The 20,050-nt window shown below is 38.0% G+C and overlaps 1 protein-coding gene across 3 annotated transcripts; it reads left to right on the top strand.

The window, feature by feature from the left end:
• Positions 1-192: 192 nt before the first annotated feature.
• On the top strand, positions 193-18,895 carry tia1 (TIA1 cytotoxic granule-associated RNA binding protein). Of its 3 annotated transcripts, none has more exons than XM_067437850.1 (13): positions 193-432; positions 1,377-1,473; positions 1,625-1,687; positions 2,144-2,242; positions 5,620-5,674; positions 6,923-7,010; positions 7,566-7,641; positions 7,776-7,884; positions 8,235-8,330; positions 8,443-8,527; positions 8,609-8,747; positions 10,133-10,278; positions 17,892-18,895. In XM_067437850.1, exons 1-13 carry the CDS (start codon positions 404-406, stop codon positions 18,028-18,030), a joined length of 1,221 nt encoding a protein of 406 aa, XP_067293951.1. In that variant the 5' UTR covers positions 193-403; the 3' UTR covers positions 18,031-18,895. The 3 variants fall into 3 exon arrangements, with proteins under 3 accessions (XP_067293951.1, XP_067293950.1, XP_067293952.1); XM_067437849.1 differs by having other exon boundaries at positions 196-432; positions 10,130-10,278; XM_067437851.1 differs by lacking the exon at positions 1,625-1,687 and having other exon boundaries at positions 197-432; positions 10,130-10,278.
• The last annotated feature ends 1,155 nt before the right edge of the window (positions 18,896-20,050 follow it).

Here is a 20,050-nt window from a genome sequence, read left to right on the forward strand (position 1 = left end):
TTTTCAGTGAATCTTAACATATATCTGACTTTTTCCTATTATATTACTGTTATACCCTTCTTAACACTATGCATTCTGTAAATACATTTGTATTTAATATACAGTGCGGAGGTCAGACGCATTTTCAAAGCTTGCTTTTTGGGCGCTTTGTAGTTCGTACGCGCATGCGCTCATGCATTTCCGGTCCGGTTCCTCCGCCATCTTATGTCGCCTTTCCATTGTTCATAACTGGAGTCAGCCGAGGCGGCATTTCACATTTACTCTCATTATAACAGGTTTGGCGGAGAACAGAGAGGGTAACAACACTGGAAAGAGCGAGACATAGGCGGAACTCGAGATCATCTCAAATCTACACAAGAGGATTTTCTCTCAGGGTTCGTTGTCTTAATTCGATCGGGAAAATATGATGGACGACGAGCAGCCCAAGACCCTGTACGTATATTGGTATTGTAAGCCAACACGCTAGACAGTGAACTTCATATCAGATCAAGTCAGTCATGCCATAGCTTTTAAAAAAAGTACTTTCCGGTTTGTCGTTTCGCTTGAGTCATTTGTAGCTCACACTAGTTTTGATTACTAAGGGATACAACCACAAAGCAGACGTGTACATTCTGTGCCCCAAACAAAAGCTTAGATTGCTGCAAAAATATTCGCTTTATATTTAGCGCACAAGACTGCTAGACACAAGACAGTCGTGTAATTTCAAAGCATTTCGTACACCATGTGCTAGTTGAGTTAATTTAGATAATTGCAGCAGGCCTGTTGAGGCCACAGCCGGGCCGCTCTCACACACTGATCTCTGTGTTTGTGTGTGAAGTTGCCTTATACTTACTGAAGCTCATTGTCGTTACCGAATTGCTAGACAAAGAACCCGTCTAGTGCATTCACTGACGTAGTTGTAAAGCTTTACTTCTATAAATGCTACATGCTTATCCAATTGACACGCAGCCAGTTTGTACATACGGATTATAAATGATACAATTGTTCATATTTTGATCAAATCTGGATTTTCGTCCATCGTATCCGACAGCGCGAGAGCTTTTGTTGCTGTTCGCTCGTTGGTTGTGCGCGCTCGTGCGGGCTTCGTTTTGTCATCTCTTTGTTTCAAACCTGTATACACAATAATAAGTAGCTCATTGCTAGATGACTAATGAGGGTTTTTAAGGTTAAGCAACGGCCCGTGGGTCCTCATGCCTACCTAATGCCTTTTGTAATGTAGATTAGTTGGATCCTTGTAACTCAGGTAAATGAGGAAGGCACATTGCACACATGGACCTCTGAAGTGACTGTATAAAATTATAAATTGAAATAAATGCATCTTCTCTTTTCAACAGGTCACTCATTGTCATGTCCTTATTTTCCCTCTTTTTTTGCAGATATGTTGGAAACCTGTCACGGGATGTGACCGAGGCCCTTATTATGCAGCTCTTTGGTCAAATTGGCCCCTGTAAGAGCTGTAAAATGATTGTGGACGTGAGTATATTGTTTGCTTGTACAGTGAGTTGTGCGCTAATGCTGTCTTTCAGCATTTAGATGTATAGAATTTTTTTACTGTACATGTTTAGCATTGATTTTATTTTTTTATTTCTTGCACCAGTAACTTGTTTTTCTTGTTTTTCATAAGCATCTTGATAGTAGTAGAGATGTGAATCTTCACTTGCCTCATGATTCGATTATGGTTCAGAGGGTAACAATTTTATTATAAATCTATGCTTGACACAATGCGTCTTTTCCTTCAATAATTGCTATATTAACAACCACAATATACTTCTATTTACCACAAGCATTCATGTAAGAAATACAAAAAATGTAATTATCAAAAATGTAAATCATTAGTAATTGATTCTTTTCTTTTGTTGTTTTGATGAGCATTTATGATACAGACAGCAGCAGGTTTTTTATATTAAGACCTAATGCATAAATGCAAGACTTCTTGCATTCACTTAAGACGTAACTATTATATTTACATGAATACTCGCCAAGACAGATATTTTGTGTGTATCTCATCATTCAAGTGCAATACGCCGCTAAAAAATAGTTCACATCAGCATTTCGATGCGTTGTAAAATATATATTACACTGCTCTTGTGAAGGCTTTCATTAAATAAGTTGCTGTGGTCTAATCACACTCATTTCCCTTCAGACGGCAGGTAACGATCCATACTGCTTTGTGGAGTTCTTCGAGCATAGGCACGCAGCGGCCTCACTCGCAGCCATGAATGGGCGTAAAATAATGGGTAAGGTAAGCTATCGTATCTACAGGGTGAGTTGGGCTGGGACGGGAGGGTGGTACAGTTTAGATCTTCTGCAAGCTTTGTGAAGTAGAATTCACCATTTGATTATTGGATGTGCAATGTGAACTGAGAGGGAGATTTTGACTTTTTCATGTTTCAGATAATAAATAGTCCAAAATAATAAGTGACAATGCTACATCTTTCATGAAAAGATCCATCTCTGTGGCATGGCCTTGAACCCATGCTCTTGCATTTCCATTGTTAGACGATGCGCCTAGTTGAAATGTGAATTTAATGCTAAGCACAGGCAGGAAATCCAATGTCGAATTGATTTAAAGCTCCAACCATTACCACTTTTTTTATTGTATGTAAGAAAACATTCTGAAAAAAGCTTTTAATGTCACCCACATTCTCTCATAGTCATATCACCTTTACAGCTTTTTAATTTTATGCTTCTAGATGTTTCATCATATACACTTCCATGCAAAAGTTTGGGGTTAGTAAGATTGAATCTTTTTGACACAAGCATCTTATGCTTAACAAATGCTGCTTTTGTTTAAAAATACCTTAAAAACATTAATATTAAATAGTTTTAATATTTTTTAAATGTAATTTATTCCTGTGACAGCAAAGCTGAATTTTCTGAATTCATATCACATGATCCTTCCGAAATCATTCCAATATGCCTATTTGATATTTTTGTTTAGTATTTTTATTTTCATTTAGAAAGTAGCAAAGAACAATGTGGACATGGACCACAAAACCAGTCATAAGTCGCACGGGTATATTTGTGGCAATAGCCAACAATATGTGCTATGGGTCAAGTCATCTTTTTTTTTTTTTTTAATGCCAAAAATGATTAGGATAATTTAAGGTGCACTATGTAACTTTTCCATCCGCTAGTGGTCGCCTATTCAAAACAAAGGTGTAGTTTGATGACACCAAGTTTGAGCACAGAATCTTGGAAGATGTGGTTTTCACCTCATAGCCAGTGAAAATAGGGGATAGGACTCGGACAGAAATCAAGTTCATGGATGCTATTATTAACATTTACTGTAGTATGAAGCAGAGCAGGACGTATGCTGCTTCCCAATTCGCCTAATTATACTACGTCCTAAAAGTATGTACTCTTTTTGTGATGAAAAAGTATATACTTTTGAGTGTGTAGCAGAAAAGAATGCAAGCTTCGGGACATACTACTTTGCTATCTTTAACAGACTCTGGCGCTTCGTTCCGTGCATCCCGTCACCGTTTATCTGCCCTGTCAATCGTCGTCAGATTCGTCACAGTTCAAAATCCTCCACATTCAGATTAATCTCCTACCGTATCGGAGAGAAATGTAGCCGCTCGTTGATCTGCCAAGTGGGTCTTTGGGGGTCAGAGACTCCTCATGTGTTTGCAGTTGAAAAAGTTCACAATGCTGCTGCAGGTGAAATATAATGTGGACAACACTGAATAAATGCATTTTTTCAGGTTAAATATTGATAGTTGGTTGCTCAAACCCCTTTATGTAAACTTATCTACTTAACCGTTGAACTCGCACATCTGCCATGTTTGTAGTTTTTAACGCTTTTTATCCACGTTTGTAGTTTTAATCGAATCCTAGTCCAACTCGCAATGGGTTGTGGGCAATATCAGCCGTTAGAGTGCCCATCAATCCATACTTTGAATTCGGACTGGAAATAGTAATATATAAGGACATTTTCGAATACTATTTAGGATGGATAGTATGCGAATTGGGACGCAGGGTGAGTGTTTTGAGAGCTGAGCAAGGCTGCTGGAGCGCTTGTTGTTAAGATAAACGCAGCACTTCAACTTAATTTATTTATAAAGCACTTTCAACACCACAAGTGGAACCAAAGTGCTGTCCAGGAGGTATAAAAGTAAAAATGAGCACAAAAACAATACAAACATATGACAAACACAACTTACAAACATTATCATAAGCTAAGGAAAACACAAGTTTTAAGCGCGCTCTGAAAAACACCCAATGAAGGACAGGTCTTTACAGACAGCAGAAGGTTATTCCAAAGCCTAGGAGCTGCAAAAGTGAAAGCCTGGTCACCTTTACATTTTAAGTGTTTTTGAAACCACAAGAAGCAACTGATCATTTGAGCACAGAGACCTGCTGAAATGACAGCGGCTGATTAAATCAGTAACGTGCCTTCAAAGCAGCAGGACCGTCGCCGGTGCCATTTTCGCTTTTCCGGTCATGAGTATGAGGTAACGCAGCTCTGTTTATCATATTAGATACATCTGAGTGTGTCTGACGTTACTCAGTGCGTTCGTTCGTTCAGCGGCTGCTGTGACACTTGTTGCACACTGCAGTAAGAGTAAAGCGTTTCTGCAAAATAAAACTGGATACCAAGGGTAAAGCAGATAGTTAAACAGGCAACTCCTTCGCATATTGGCGCATTGGTTAAAATAGCAATTATTTTCATAATTTACAAATAGTTGGAAACATTTGGGGTATTGTAAATACTCAATTGAACAAAATGTATAACGCTGGCCGAGTGTTTTTTTTGGATATTTTACTGAAATTTTTACATAGTTACATGTTCCATGAAGATATTTTTTACATTTCCTACTGTAAACAACTAATATCACACTTATTATTTGTAGTAGTAATATGCGTTGCTAAGTGCTTCATTTGGACATCTTCAAAGGTGATTTTCTCAATATTTTGATTGTTTTGAACCCTCAGATTCCAGATTTTCAAATATATGTATAACCTACCCTAACAAACCATACTTCAAAAGGAAAGTGTATTTATTCAGCGTTCAGATGTATAAATCTTAACTTTAAAAAAAAAATCTATTATGACTGGTTTTGTGGTCCAGGGTCACATTAATCTTTTTTTTGTTGTTGTAAAAGTCAACACTTTTGGTAAATTTAATGCATCCTTGATGAGTAAAGTATTAATATCTTCCAAAAAAATTACTGACTCCAAACTTTCGACCAGCAGTGTATATTCAATATTATCCCTTAAAAATATTTAGAATTTGAATTGACAAGTCTATTTCCACAAGATTCTACATTAGAGGCAATTTAAGCATCTTATGCCTGCTCAGTACAAAATATTTTATCCTCAACAGGTAATGAAGGACCATTTGAGGAGTAATACAAGTTGGTAATTTCACTTGTTTTGTAAGTCCCTTGTTATTTGGACCTTTTTACTACCAAGATTTGTTTTTGCCTATTCAAATAAGTTCTCAGTAGGACAGTGAAGTGTGACTTGAGTATCGTCAGGTCTCCCTCCTCTCTGCTGTACATTCAGACCTCCATTCTGTTAAGGAGAGTGATCTATTGCCAGATAAGTAGAGCAGCAACTTGAACATGTCTGTATCATTTCTAACATTTCTTTTATTCTTTTCCATTCTCCTAGGAGGTAAAGGTCAACTGGGCTACATCACCAAGCAGCCAGAAAAAAGACACAAGCAGTGAGTTACTTTTCATGTTCCTTAAAGGTCCCATTCTTCGCGTGTTTTTGAAGCTTTGATTATGTTTACAGTGTGTAATATAACATGAGTTCATGTTTCGCATGTAAACAAACACAGTATTTTTCACACAATGTACTTCTCTGTACAGCGCTGTTTCTCTGTCCTAAAAACAGCCTGATGATTTCCTTGTTCTATGAAGTCCCTCCTTCAGAAACACGTAACAGCAGCTTAGCCCACTTTGCCTGGAAAGGTCCTGCCCATAGACTGTAAAAAAATATGTACGTAGTGTCCGTGACGTCACCCATAGGATTCCGATAAGCCGTCTGAAGCTTAAAGTAGGGTCGAGCTGGGCGTTGCCATCTTGCGAGCGAGTCATTGCGTGTCACTCCCGGGTAACAGAAAATGGGCAAAAAAATGGGATGTGGGTGGAGCTTAGGTGATGCAATGACTAGCCGGCGGATAAATGGCTATTCACCTGTAACCACGCCCTTAATAATGCTGAACTTTAAGGCTTTATATAACGCAATTTAATGAGTTATAGAAAAATTCACCCCCCACACAGCTGTCATGAAGGTCAAAATTAGCCTTATAGGCAAAACCCACAATTTGTACCTGGCTGTAAAAATGTTTTTTTCTGCTGTAAAGTTGGGCATTTTAACATGGGGCTCAATGAGATTCTGCTCCCTTCTGGAGCCTGTCCCTAGAGGCCAGTTGAGGAATTGCAGTTTACATTACTTCCGTATTGGCTTCAAGATCGCGGGAGGTTGCCGCTTGGTATTTTACCATAACGGGGCGATGCAAGCTCTCAATGTGCTCTCTTCTCCACGTGGGAGAGCAACAAGACCACGCCCCCTTTTTTGCATGTTCTTGTGGGCGGAGGGTTACTCAACAAACGGTTCTAGTGACGTCATTACATCCCTGCACTTCCTGCTGTAGTCCAAACCGGTCGTTCGCTGTAGGCTTTGAAAGGGAACTTCTGTTAAATAAAATATCTCGCTTGGCTTGGCTGAACTTTGAGCTTTATAATTTTACAGGTATTATTTATGCTCTAACAGCAACATTACACACTAACTAAAGTTTGAAAGATGGAATCGCGAAGAACGGGACCTTTAATGTCTAAAGAAGGCCAGATACCTGATTAATAGACCTGGCCCATTCATCGATTTGTCAATAATTTATACCCACTTAATGTCTGGATTAAATCAAATGAGGGGTCAATCAAAGTAACTCTTTTCTGGTTCTCTTTAGATCACTTCCACGTCTTTGTTGGAGATCTCAGTCCAGAAATCACAACTGATGATATCAGAGCTGCCTTTGCACCCTTTGGAAGGATATCGTAAGTGATATGATGCGTTTTGAATCCCTTTTTTCAAACCCCAGTGAGTTGAATTCAACTGCTATTGAGTCTGTTTAAACAGTTGTACACTAATAAAGTCTGTAACGTGTAAGGTCATGTAAATGTCTTTTAACTGTTTTGCCTTTTTATCAAGAAATATACATGGCTCATATCATATGGGATCATATATTGATAATACAAAAACAGTTAAACACTTAGATTTTTGCCTGTTAACTCACTTTCGGTTTGGTTTTATAACTCAGTCGTGCCATTTTGTTTAAATATGCACATTGGATTATTTGCTTTGTTAAATATTGTTGTATTTAAACTCGTGGAAATGGTTTTCTGGCACGGTCAGTAGTCTTTTTTAACTTAAAATGTTTTTTTTTTTTTTTTGTAATGAGCAGGTGTCTGGTTGCCAGCAGTGTTTTGTTTTGCACATTACAACATTCAATGAATGTTTTGAATCATTCAATCTCAAGTGTTTCATTGTCACAATGTAATTTTTTCCTGCTAAAATAGCACATTGTAATTTTCATATTTTTCTCTTCTCAGAGACGCACGTGTAGTGAAAGACATGGCAACGGGGAAGTCAAAGGGCTATGGTTTTGTTTCGTTCTTCAACAAATGGGTGAGTCACAATCTCAACTTCAGGAAATGCAGGTTTTCAACTAAGCAGAACCAGGGTGTGGAACATCTCCATTTGAATGCAAATCTCAGAAGCTTCTGCTGTGCTGATGTTCTTGTTGCACTGGTTGTTTACAGGATGCAGAGAATGCCATTCAGCAGATGGGAGGTCAGTGGTTGGGCGGCAGGCAGATCAGGACTAACTGGGCTACAAGAAAACCCCCGGCGCCTAAAGCCACCTATGAAAGTAAGTTTTCATATGCGTTTGCAGACATCTTACTCGTGCAAAAGGTAGTTCTGTCAAATAAGAAATTACTGTTAAAAATTGGTCCGCAGGTCGTAATATAATTTATAATTTAATATAATAGGACATCTAATATAATACCAAGTCATCCACAGTCAAATCACATTCAGTTCTAATATGGCAAGTCAAAACATGTCACTGTGTGTTTAGCGTTAGTGGTGGGACTTGCAAGAACTTGTCATTGTCAATCCTGATGCAATGTCTTGATACAAGGGTGTATAATGGATACCTACAGCAAAACGGTCCTTATCTTTGAATAACTTTAAACTTCATTTATTTAATCACTTTCACAGCAAACACCAAGCACTTGTCGTTTGATGAGGTAGTGAACCAGTCCAGCCCCAGCAACTGCACTGTCTATTGTGGGGGAGTCACCACAGGCCTTACAGGTCAGTGTGTGTTTGGAACTTTACTGTGCAGTCTTTATAACCCTTATGAATTCAATCTCATTCTGATTAAAAGTATTTTTTGTAATGTGCTGTTCTTCTCTTTTTGCTGTAGAACAACTCATGAGACAGACATTTTCCCCTTTTGGCCAAATAATGGAAATTCGGGTGTTCCCAGACAAAGGCTACTCGTTCGTCCGGTATGTTTGTTTTTTAAGTAAAATGTGGTGGTTACATATCCTAACAGCAGAGGCTGATATAAGACTTCTTAATCTCTGTAGGTTCAACTCTCATGAAAGTGCAGCTCATGCGATAGTGTCCGTTAATGGCACGTCCCTAGAAGGTCACCTAGTGAAATGTTACTGGGGTAAAGAGACCACAGACATGGTGAGCCCCATGCAGCAGGTGCAGGTTCCCCAGGTGAGCAGTAGTATGTTTTCATCCCATGAAATTTTGCTGCAAGATATAAAAAGTGATAAAGTGAAATTGTTGCTTGTCAAGTTTTATTGCAAACATAAGCCCCGTTTCCACCAAAATTACCCGGAACTATTTGTACAAGGAACTTTTTTACAGGAACTTTTCACCACCCAAGCCTGCAACTGTCTGCGTTTCCACCGCGATCTAAAGTTCTGTGAAGATTAGGCAAATTAGTCCGGTGATGTAGGACTGCGCGCCACTGCTCCTCCAAGTCAGTGACGGACAGTAATCATTTTTGCGCGACCGCAAAAATGAACAAAAAAGTACATTTTTTTTTTGTACCGATTAAAAGATTTAGTGGACTGTTTACATGAGATGTCTCTAAACCGATCTGGTGTTTACATGTGATGACTTTCAATCGCAATCATTTTGCCACATGCAGTTTGTCTGCTGCATCAAAAATGTCAACGCTGTTTTCTCCAGCAGCTGGAATGTGTTAACTGTAGCCATAGCAACTCTTAACGGCCACCAGGACTAATACAGTATTATATAATAAGCTATTTATTTGTTGTAAAGTGTAATAATCATCTCAGAAAATTCTTCCGTCAGGCTCAGTTAAAGTAAAAACTGCCTGGGGCAATATATGCTGTGTCATTATTCCAACATTATCTTCATAACTTACGAAATTAAAAGTTTACCCCTCAGAAAAATTAACTTTCCTCTCGTCAACATGAGTGCGGTGCGCTGTCATGTAAGGACGCACACTTAAAAGTAATCGGTCAGTTCGTTTATATGGTGAAAAATAGACTGTAAAAAAATTATATCGAGTATGGAAGAGATTCAAGCTGTGCTGGTTATGTATATGTTTACTAAGAGGTAATTAACAACGACAGAAAAGAGCACTAGCATGTTCAGAAAGCTTACAAGTAAAGCTAGATTTAAAATGACAATGTATATTATTATCAGCTATTACGGACATTGAACGCGAGATGGCTGAGACGACCGCGCGCCACCAGACAGAGAGCAAGACTGATATTTACTGAACGTAGACTGAACCTCGCAAAAGACTTTTAAAAATGCCGGTTGAAATAAAATGCGTGAGTTCAACCAATCAGCATGTTCAGCGCCCAAGTCCCGCCCTCGAAAGTTCCGGAACTTTGAAAAAGTACTACCTCGCGAGCAGGGCCGTTTGGAGGGGGAAATATTTACCCGGAACTTCATTTAGACCCTGGTTCCTGCAGTCTAAACACACAGAGTACCACCCAAAGTTCCTGGTTCCTGGGTAAAGTTCCTGCGGTGGAAACGCGGCTATAGACTATAGTCACACAATTATAAGTAAATCTTGGGCATGTGATTTTATGTTCTGTATTTTTCTGATCTTAAAGCAGAACAAAGTTAGTTTTGCCGCACAGCCATACGGCCAATGGGGACAGTGGTACGGCAATGCACAACAAATTAGTCAGTATGTCCCAAACGGCTGGCAGGTACCTACTTACAACGTGTACGGACAGGCCTGGAACCAACAGGGCTTCAAGTAAGTCTACAGATTGTCTTTCCTTTATTTTGCTTAATATTTTAAAAGGCTGTTTCTAGTGTAATTTCTGGGTTTAATTAAAAATAAGAAAGATGTTACTGGTGGGTAAAATGGTTTGTGGATGTACTTTTAGCTTCTATTTTGGATATTTAATGCTGTTCATTAATCTTAAGGGGAAAAAAATCAAATCAAATTTTTGTTGTTGCTACAACTGTTTGGTTTAAAGATGCTGATATGGCAATACAAAATTAAAAAATAATCCTGTAAAGTAGCACCATCTTAACAGGAAAACCTGGAATATAAAAACAATTTACTAAATAAATAATTTAAAAAAGAATCAATATGAAACATTTTCACTTGGTGTAAATTTAAATCGAACAAGGAAATTGTCAAGAGCATGAATAAAAAAGAAATGTGCTAAACTAAGTATAAGTACACAGTGAGTAATACAGCAACCAACTGGATATAGCGTAGGATAGTTTGAAATCAACAATTTGGAGTTTGCCGGTCATGCCGTAATGGCATTTCATGTACCGTTTGCATACTTTCTTGTAGGGATGAAATGATTATGGTCAGATAAATTATCATATTTATTATGCATTCATTAATTTCACAACAGTGTATAAAATCACATGAATACTCTTTAGAATTTAATGTTATTTTTTTTTTTTACTACCTTTTAAACTAGATATAACACCATAACCAAATAATACAGCGCAAAATAAGACAAAAGTTCTCTGTAAACATCCATGTCAATATGAGGGGAATAAGCTGAACTGTTACTGTCATCCATAAGTATTAATTTTAATAATCTTTTTAATAATTAATCTAATTTTACATGTGGCCTGAAAGTCATGTCTATTATTTTGGTTTGTTTCCAGTCAATGATAAATTCAATCGTGCCGCGCTTTGCCTGGCGCTGAGCCAGAGACGACGCGCTCGGTGCTTTTCATACATCACTATTCCACCACATAATGTTTATTTGAGGTTTCAGAGATGTTAATATTATTTTAAATGAATTACTAGCCTATATAAAAAACATGTAAAGTTTGTTAAAATATATTCCATACACTGAAAGCATTATTGCAGCTTCCATAGATATCAGTTGCTTTGTTTTAAATGTTTTATTCACATCAGAGACACATTGTCCATGAAATTAAGTTTGTTCTTCTCCCATTTTAACTGCCACCTACTTCTATGCATGTCGGGGAAATTGATGAATTTAACTTTACGTGATAAACGGATCCCCTGAATTGCAAACTCATTGTGCGTTATATCAACTAACATGATCATCATAAAGATGTTTAAATGACAACGCATTTACTTCCACATATTTGACAATCGGAATCTATCATAATTCATGATATAGTTAACAAGTTTGTAAAAAGTTGTAATAAAGAAGGAAAAACGGAATAAACACTATGCTTATTTCTGTACTGTGACTGCATGATTCGGTAGCATGGAAATTAAGTTCTAAAATAACGGTCGCTCTGAAACAAGACCTCACGCTAAGGGACTGCCGACTCCAGGCGTTCTTTGGTGGAAATAAAGCTCTCCTGTTTGGTCCCTCTGCCACAGTTAATCCAGTGTGTACAGTAGGCTAGTAGCTTCCATGATTCTAAGTACGGCACTTTAAATGCTTAGTTTGCCCAAAAATGAAATTTGTCATTAATGACTCACTCTAATGTCGTTCCACACCCGTAAGACCTCCGTTCATCTCCGGAACACAGTTTAAGATATTTTATATTTAGTCTGTTCCTTCAATGAAAGTGTATGCACACTATACTGTCCATGTATAGAAAGGTAATAAAAACATCATCAAAGTAGTCCATATGTGACATCAGTTAGTTCATTAGAATCTCTTCAAGCATTGAAAATACATTTAGGTCCAAAAAGAACAAAAAATATGACTTCAGCATTGTCTTCTTTCGTGTTTGTTTTCAATACTCAAAGATTCAAACTTTTATGAATCAGTGTATTGATTCATGATTCAGATCACCAATATCACGTGATTTCAGCAGTTTGACACACGATCCGAATCATGAACATTGATTCATAAAAGTTTGAATCTTTGTTTGAAGATTGAACACAAACAAGGAAGAGAAGACAATGCTGAATAAAACTAGTTTTTTTTTAAATTTTTGGAACAAATTTATTTTTGATGCTTGAAGAGATTCTAATTAACTAACTGATGTCACATATGGACTACTTTGTTGTTTTTATTCCGTTTCTGGACATGGACCGTATAGTCCATTCACTTTCATATGCTCTCGCACTAAATATAAAATATCTTACATGGTGTTCCAATGATGAACGTTGGTCTTATGCTGCGTTCACACCGCACGCGAATGACGCGATTCGAGCGAGTGATTTACATGTTAAGTCAATGCAGAGACACGAATAGGCATTCTGCGGCGTGATTCTGCGGCGTGATGCGGCGCGAATGACACGGCAAGGATCACGCGAATTGAGCGTTTTGAAACGCGCAAATCGCTCAAATTGAAAAATCTGAGCTTTGGCGGATATTCGCGCCGTGTTAACCAATGAGGAGCCTGCTTACTGCTGTCACGTGGTGAAGTGATGGATGGGAAACCCATAGGGGAAACCCCGAGGCCAGAGTAATTTAAAAATACTACTGTATTGTGTCACAAAATGTAGTTTTAATAGTTTTTCAGGCGAGAATGTAGTTGTTTAAAGCTCAAATATGTGATTTATTTATTAAGAGAGCTCCTATTTGAAAATTTGATCTGGTGTTTTCGGAGGTGTGAGACCCAGGCGATCACCGGAGCTCAGCGCTCATCAACCCCGGTGAGAGCAGCCTTAACTCGGCTCGTCCTTCTGCCGACTGCTGTTGCCTGGCAGAACCCCCTCCCATGACGCGATTTCGCGTCTGTTGTGTAGTGAATGTCACACGCGAATGAAGTGAATTTCACGCACGAATGAAGCGAATGGATTCAAAATGTTCACGCGTCCAACTTCGCGCGAATAGAGCGATTTATTCACGTGCGGTGTGAACGCAGCATTATGGGTGTGGAACGACATATGGGTGAGTCATTAATGACAAATTTCATTAAGCTGGTGCACCGCTGGTGTAACTGTTTTTGTTTTGTGCAAATTGCATTTCCGACTGTTCCGTGCAAAAGAAACACTTGGTGTAGCAGAACTTTTACGGTTAATTAAGTGTGGTTAATCGAGAAATCGATTAATCACTGCATCCCTACTTTCTTGAAATATAAACCATTTTAAACGACTTAAACAAGCTGATAAACTAATGTAATCTGAGTGATAAACTAATGTAATCTGAGTGAAGAAGCTTTTGCTAAGGTCCTGGCGCTGTCGAAATAAAACTCCTGATTCCATCCACACTTAGGGTGTACTCGCACTAGGCAATCTGAACCTTTGCTCACACACGTTTGACCCCCAAAGTCTGGTTCATGTTAGTGTGAGTGCTCCGTACCATGCCTGGGCACCGTTTGTTTAGCTGGCCCTGGCTGCTTGGAAGAAGTGGGCCAGAGCGCGGTTTGTTTGGGCTCGAGTGCGGTTCGCATGTAGTGTGATCGCTAACTGCACCGGAGCACGGAACAGCTGTGCACTACTGTCATCATTACGACAGAACAACCCCCAACTATTACTACTTGTATATTTTTTCAATTAATTCAAGTATATTTAGGTTTATAACAGTCCTGGGGTGTATTCCAGAAAGCAAGGTTAACTTACCGTCACATATGCCTTGGAGTCTCGGTTGATTAACCCAAACCTTGCTTACTCAAGGTATGCTGGTTCCAAAAACGCGTCCGGGAGTAGGTTCAGACAACTCGGAGTATATTCCCGGTTAATACCAAAGACATTCTCAACAGAGTGACGAATCAATGATTCACCATGGAAACAGATGCTAAGCGCGCGTGCCATTCTTCTTCCTATTCTTTTGTTTAATGGCGATTAACATGACATACTTAATACACATCGCCACCTATTGGGTGGTTGTGCAATTTTTTTTTTTCTTCAATGTTTTCTTTTAATAAGTAATCTTTATTTACTGAGAATAAGGATTATATTATTTTGCTTGTTGCTAATTGTGAGATTGACAATAAAATACATAATACATATATTTGATTTGGATTAACATTTAAACTTTTTTTTTTAATTCTAATTCTTTAGAATTAATATATAATGTATATTTTATAACTGAATCAAATGTGGTTGTAGTGATAACTATATTAATTATATATCGCACATCTGAATACTTCTTAAGCAAACTAACCCTGGAACATAACCTGCTCCGGAGCAGGTTATGTTCAGAGTGAGTTACCACGGTTACTTGCATAACTGGAAAGTTACCTTCATTTTTGCAACCAACGGGCTAAATTATCTTAAACATACTCGGGTATGTCTCACAACCTGCTTTCAGGAATACTCACGTTGTCTCGATGCATCGATTACAAATCCTGACGATGCATATGCATCGATTTTGAAACATGTATTTTGAATCGTGAATCGTTAATTTCGGCCAATACTTAGTAAGGCCGATTGTGTAGCCATTAACATTATCATACACAATAGTTAGCTTAGCATTAACTAACAATACTTTTAAAGCATTTTTAAATTTTGGCTTATTTAAATTTCTACAAATGCAAATTAAAATCTACAAAAGATTACTGTGTAATAATAAAACAATAAAGTAATAATATGAACTAACATTAACAATGGACAAAAGGTTTTTTTTTTTTTTTTGGTAACACTTTACAGAAAGGTTCATTAGTTAACAAACTAATAATGAACTGCACTTATGAAGCATTTATTTATCATTGTTAATGTTAATTTCTAGCCTGACGTGGTCATACTCAATTCTAGTCAGAATATGATTCTGAAACTGCTCCATTGGTCTCTGCTTATGGGGCGTGTTTCAACCGAACCAGAAAAGACCTCAATTGGATAGACCTACAACCAATCAGAGCAACGAAGCGACGCATTGTCAAATGTCAACAGAGCTCAACTGCACTGTGTTGCCATGTCCGCGTTTTTTTCCGCGGGTTGTTTTCTATGTCCGCGGGTTGAAACTACTATTATGTGATATATAGACCCACGGGTGCGAATTTTAGCAGGCAACCTTGCCAAAATAACACACATTTTATCCCCCAAACACCATTTTTTCCCCGGAGAACCCCCCGAGAAAGCTATTGTTTAGGGCTAGTAGTTGGTGGATATTGTTGTAAAAACTTGGCAACACTGTCTGCACGTGCTGAAATCAGACTGGAATACACAATCTTTGCCGGTGTTGTAAAAAAATAAATAAAATTTAATGATACACCGACATGATCATTGTTTCTGAGAGAAATAGTGAAGGTGAATGCAGATACAAACAAGCTCTCCGTTTAGGATTCAAACAAATATAATCCAATCCCCTTTGATGACGTGCATGATTACGTTACTGTTGATCATCTGTCCATCATCGTCTAAAGCCCGCCCTGATGATTTCATTGGTCCGAACAGTTTCTGTTCGGAGATAATTACTCCTTTATGGATCAAGGCCAGACCGAACCGCCTGACCTAAAAATGTTGTGGGTGGGGCTAAATTCGGCTGACATCCAGGCTAGTTAATTTAACATTTACTAATACTTCATTAAAATCTTGTTAACATTAGTTAATGCACTGTGAACTAATGTGAACAAACCACGAACAGCTGGATTTTTATGAATAAATACTAACAAATACAGTAACAAATGAACTGCTCATGGTCAGTCAATACATCACCTAATGGTAACTAATGAAACCTTATTGTAAAGTGTAACTTTTTTTGGGGGGGTAACACTTTACAATGTTTAATTAGTTCATGCATTAGTTGACATGAACTAATCATGAACCAAGACCTCTGTTCAGCATTAGTTCATCTTGTTAACTAGTTAATTAAAATCCAGCTGTTCATGTCAGTTCATAGTGCATAAACTAATGTTACCAAGATTTTAATAATGCATTAGTAAATGGTAAAATTAATATTAACGATAAATAAATGCTTTGTGCAGTTCATTATTAGTTAATGTTAACTTATGAACCTTATTGTAAAGTGTTACTGCGTTTGTTACCCACTCTCTGACCTCCTGAAGGCCACTGTGTAATTCACACCCTGAATAAGACACATTAGGGGCAGCATTTTAATAATCCTATGTATGGATATAAGAACGCATAATCGAATCGTATCAAATTTGAATGAGAATAGTATCGGATCGTTGTAAATTGGCAAAAATCGTTCTTGAATCGTATCGAAAGTTATGATCGTGAATCGAATCGATTCACTGCCTACCCAAAGATTCACAGCCCTACCATACAGTATGTAGATTTAAGTTATAACTTTTGATTGCTTTAGTTTGACGTTGTCTTATGATTATAATGCATGTATATCACATTTAATAACAAGGTTTATACAGAGCTGGTTTGGTTGTTAAAGGGGTACTTCAGCGCTGGGAAGATGAATCTGTATTTAAACTGGGTCATCAATGTAGTAGAAATGTGAAATTATTTTTGAATTTGGTGTCTTCTAGACTGAGAAAAGACAGAAAATGTATTTTTGTCCCATGGGGATAAAAGACTACAATTCCCAGAATGCTTCCCTGCCCTGTGAGGCCATTCCCAACGCCACCAACCTCATTACTGTGACTGAGTTAGAGAAGAGAGAAGACACTACAATTAATAACTGAACGTGTCTGTTCAATATAATGAGTGAGTCACCGCACGAGTCTCACAGCACTGAGCACTAACTGCACGAGTGATGAGAGCTGAGGTAATCGCGACTACACTCGCGGCATACATTCACAACGCGAGTTCAGTCTGGTGCGTTTCAGTTCATGCCTTTGCAAGCTTAACTTTCATAGAAATGAATTTGAGAAGTTAAAAGACTTACATTGCTCACTATAGCTCCGTTTAAATGATCCTGTCTGCAAGCTGAGCTCTCCCTGCAAGCTGAGTGTAATCTCCCATCCCCCATGCGCAGATTCAAAACATGCGGAAATAGCTCCCTCTGCTGGCTGTAGTCTTTAGCCTCTGGGCAAACATTCCTCCTATGATGCAAAAATCGTCAATTTGCATCATAGGAGGAATTTTTCCAGAAATAAAATGCATAAATCTCTCATCTCAGGGAGATATGAGGGGGGAAAGCACAATAATTTGAATATACTCCAGGGTTTCTACTGATACAAAGCCATATGCTAATCGCTGAAGTAACCCTTTAATGCCAAAATGGTAATCTAGCCTGGATTTGCATTTTTATTTTATTTTATGCAATTATACTGAAAAACATCTGGAATCGCAAAATAATAAATTTTGGTTACATTTATCTCTACTCTTAATGTGTTAATAAATTCTGAAAACATGAAGCTTTGTCAATTACAGCAGAAATACCACAAATCGTCTTCGAATGTTGTGTTGGATAATGGAGGGCATCGAGTCAAAAAGGAACCAATGGTAGTCTAAAGCAGGGCTTTTATTTCACAAACTCCTAAATATTATCAATATGAGGGGCCACCATCCTAAAATTAAACCATTTCTGATATAAAGACACTATATATAATATAAAATTGCTTTCTTCTGTTCCACCAACTTTCTGCTACTTTTTCTTGTAGTCACTTACAGGCTGGCGCTGGATGGACTGGAGTGAGTGCCGTGAGTAACGGAGGTGTAGTGGAGCCTGCGCAGGGAGTCAATGGAGCCGTGCTAGCCAACCAGCCCACCATGGGCACTGCAGGATACCACACACACTGATGGGGCGACGGACAACTCTAGCACTCCACTGCGGCCGCAGCAGGGATCTACACCCGCCCCCCACCCCATTCTCAAACACCCATCAAGATGCCTGGCCTGGGGAGGGGGGGTGTGCCATTTTTGTCCCATGACCCTCCCCACCCTCCACCTGTAATTTTCCTTGAGTTTGAGACTTTTTGAGGCAGATCTTGCTCATTGCGGTGTCTTGAGTTGCCCTACACTGGGATTAAACCACACACCCTGGTACACGAGCATATTCAGACACATTAACACACCCACATAAATCCACAAGTCTTCGGCCTGGTGTCCGACTGACTTATTCGGAGAGGACTATGCCATTTTTAACTCAAAGTACTATAAATGAATAAAATCGACAATAACTGCAACTTTTCCATTTTGCTTTTTTTGGTTTGTTTAGAGCGATTTCAGCTGCTGATTTTGTAATATATGAAGCTTTGCCTTTTTCTTTTTTTTCGGGACTTGCCATTTTAAAAGCAGAATTGTTTTGTTGAGAGAAGCGATGACACCAACGAATCGTGTGAAATGTCAACGTTTTTTGTTTGTTTATAAAATGAATAAAATGGATGTCAACTGTTGTATTTTTTTAATTAGACATTCAATTTCTCAAACTAAACCAATTGCAGGGATGACTGCCACATTTTTTTCCTTAAAGGCAGATGAATATTGCACAATATTAATAAGTTTTCACAAGAATTTGATGTTACTCAAATTTTAGGTATTTTAAATTGTTTTGCATTCCACTTTTTTTGAGGGCTTATAAGTACAGTATACCATTCTGTATGTAAATAACCAAACTGTGTTTAACTGTTGGGACGCTATATAAAGATAATTCAAATGTTGATTATGGATGCTTGCTTGCTTGCTTTTTTTGTAGGTAGGTAGGTGGGTGGGAGGGAGGGAGGAAAGGTGGGTGGGTGGGAATGGGTTTGGGCTTCATCGCAAATGTTCTTCGTCATTAGCGGCGCTGTTAAATGCTGGTCCATTCGTTTTTAAGGATTCTTCCAGAGAACTCTTGGGAGAAGAATTTGCTGACTTGCGCTGCAACGAGCATTTTGTTAGAATTGCGAATAATTCTGTGTATAAAATCGAAACTTTTTTCTCTAATTTTTTTTTTTATGAAGTATTTAGTATCAGGATGAGATACCTGAATGGATCAGAATTTTGCACTGTTGCCCATTGGAGTTTTAATACACGAGACCAATTGTGTTGCCTTATTTGAGTTGATTTCATTTGAAGAAACTGATGATCATTAAACATAGGCAGTGCCTACGAATAAATTTAGACCTTGTGTTTTGAAGATTTTTTAAACAAGTAATAATGTTCATCCTACTATGTGTTTCTTGCTTTGTCCCATTAAAATGCAGATGCAAACCTAACATTTCTGTCTGCCATTATGTTGTCTTTGAGCAGGATTGTGTTAAACTACCTTGTGTAGACATGCACACACTAAGGTTACTAGTTTAGGCAAAATTGTTGCTTGTGATGAAAATAAGTGAAGTATCGTTTTAATTTGCTTAAATATACCAACCACACAAGTAATAATTGTCAAATCATTAACATATGGTTTTAGTTTAGTAAAATGTAGTAATGTAAGATATCTATGTTTTTAATGTGGAAAATCTAGAACAGAGCTAAACAATCTATAGTTGTAGAAATATAGCAATTGTAAAAAAGTCATAATATTAAAAATGTAGCTACTAGTATAATTATATATAAAAATGCAGAAAGGAAACAACAAAACTAGGGGTTTTACCAAAGTATACAAAAAAACTAATATTGGTATATAAAAACACACACCAACACATTCTCATCTGAAAAGTTATCCAATTTCTTCAGGTATTTAAATCTCGGCAGTTTCAAAATCTGAACCTCCGCAATTTTCTGGCAGTATTGATTCTTAATGTGTGTGAGTCGACCGTCCCAAGATGGCGGGCTCGACGACGTGTCTGGAGCGGTCTAATATGGTTTCTACCTATACATTACTATGGATTGGACACCC

Source organism: Pseudorasbora parva, chromosome 3, assembly GCF_024679245.1.
Source record: "Pseudorasbora parva isolate DD20220531a chromosome 3, ASM2467924v1, whole genome shotgun sequence".
NCBI classification, from domain to species: domain Eukaryota; kingdom Metazoa; phylum Chordata; class Actinopteri; order Cypriniformes; family Gobionidae; genus Pseudorasbora; species Pseudorasbora parva.

What these genes read in the sequence shown, in the direction of transcription:
- tia1 (XM_067437849.1), top strand. Translation starts at nt 404, where the DNA reads ATGATGGACGACGAGCAGCCCAAGACCCT. An exon ending in GCACCCTTTGGAAGGATATC is followed by an intron (nt 7,011 to 7,565) that starts GTAAGTGATATG and finishes TTCTCTTCTCAG; the next exon opens with AGACGCACGTGTAGTGAAAG. An exon ending in AAAGGCTACTCGTTCGTCCG is followed by an intron (nt 8,528 to 8,608) that starts GTATGTTTGTTT and finishes TAATCTCTGTAG; the next exon opens with GTTCAACTCTCATGAAAGTG.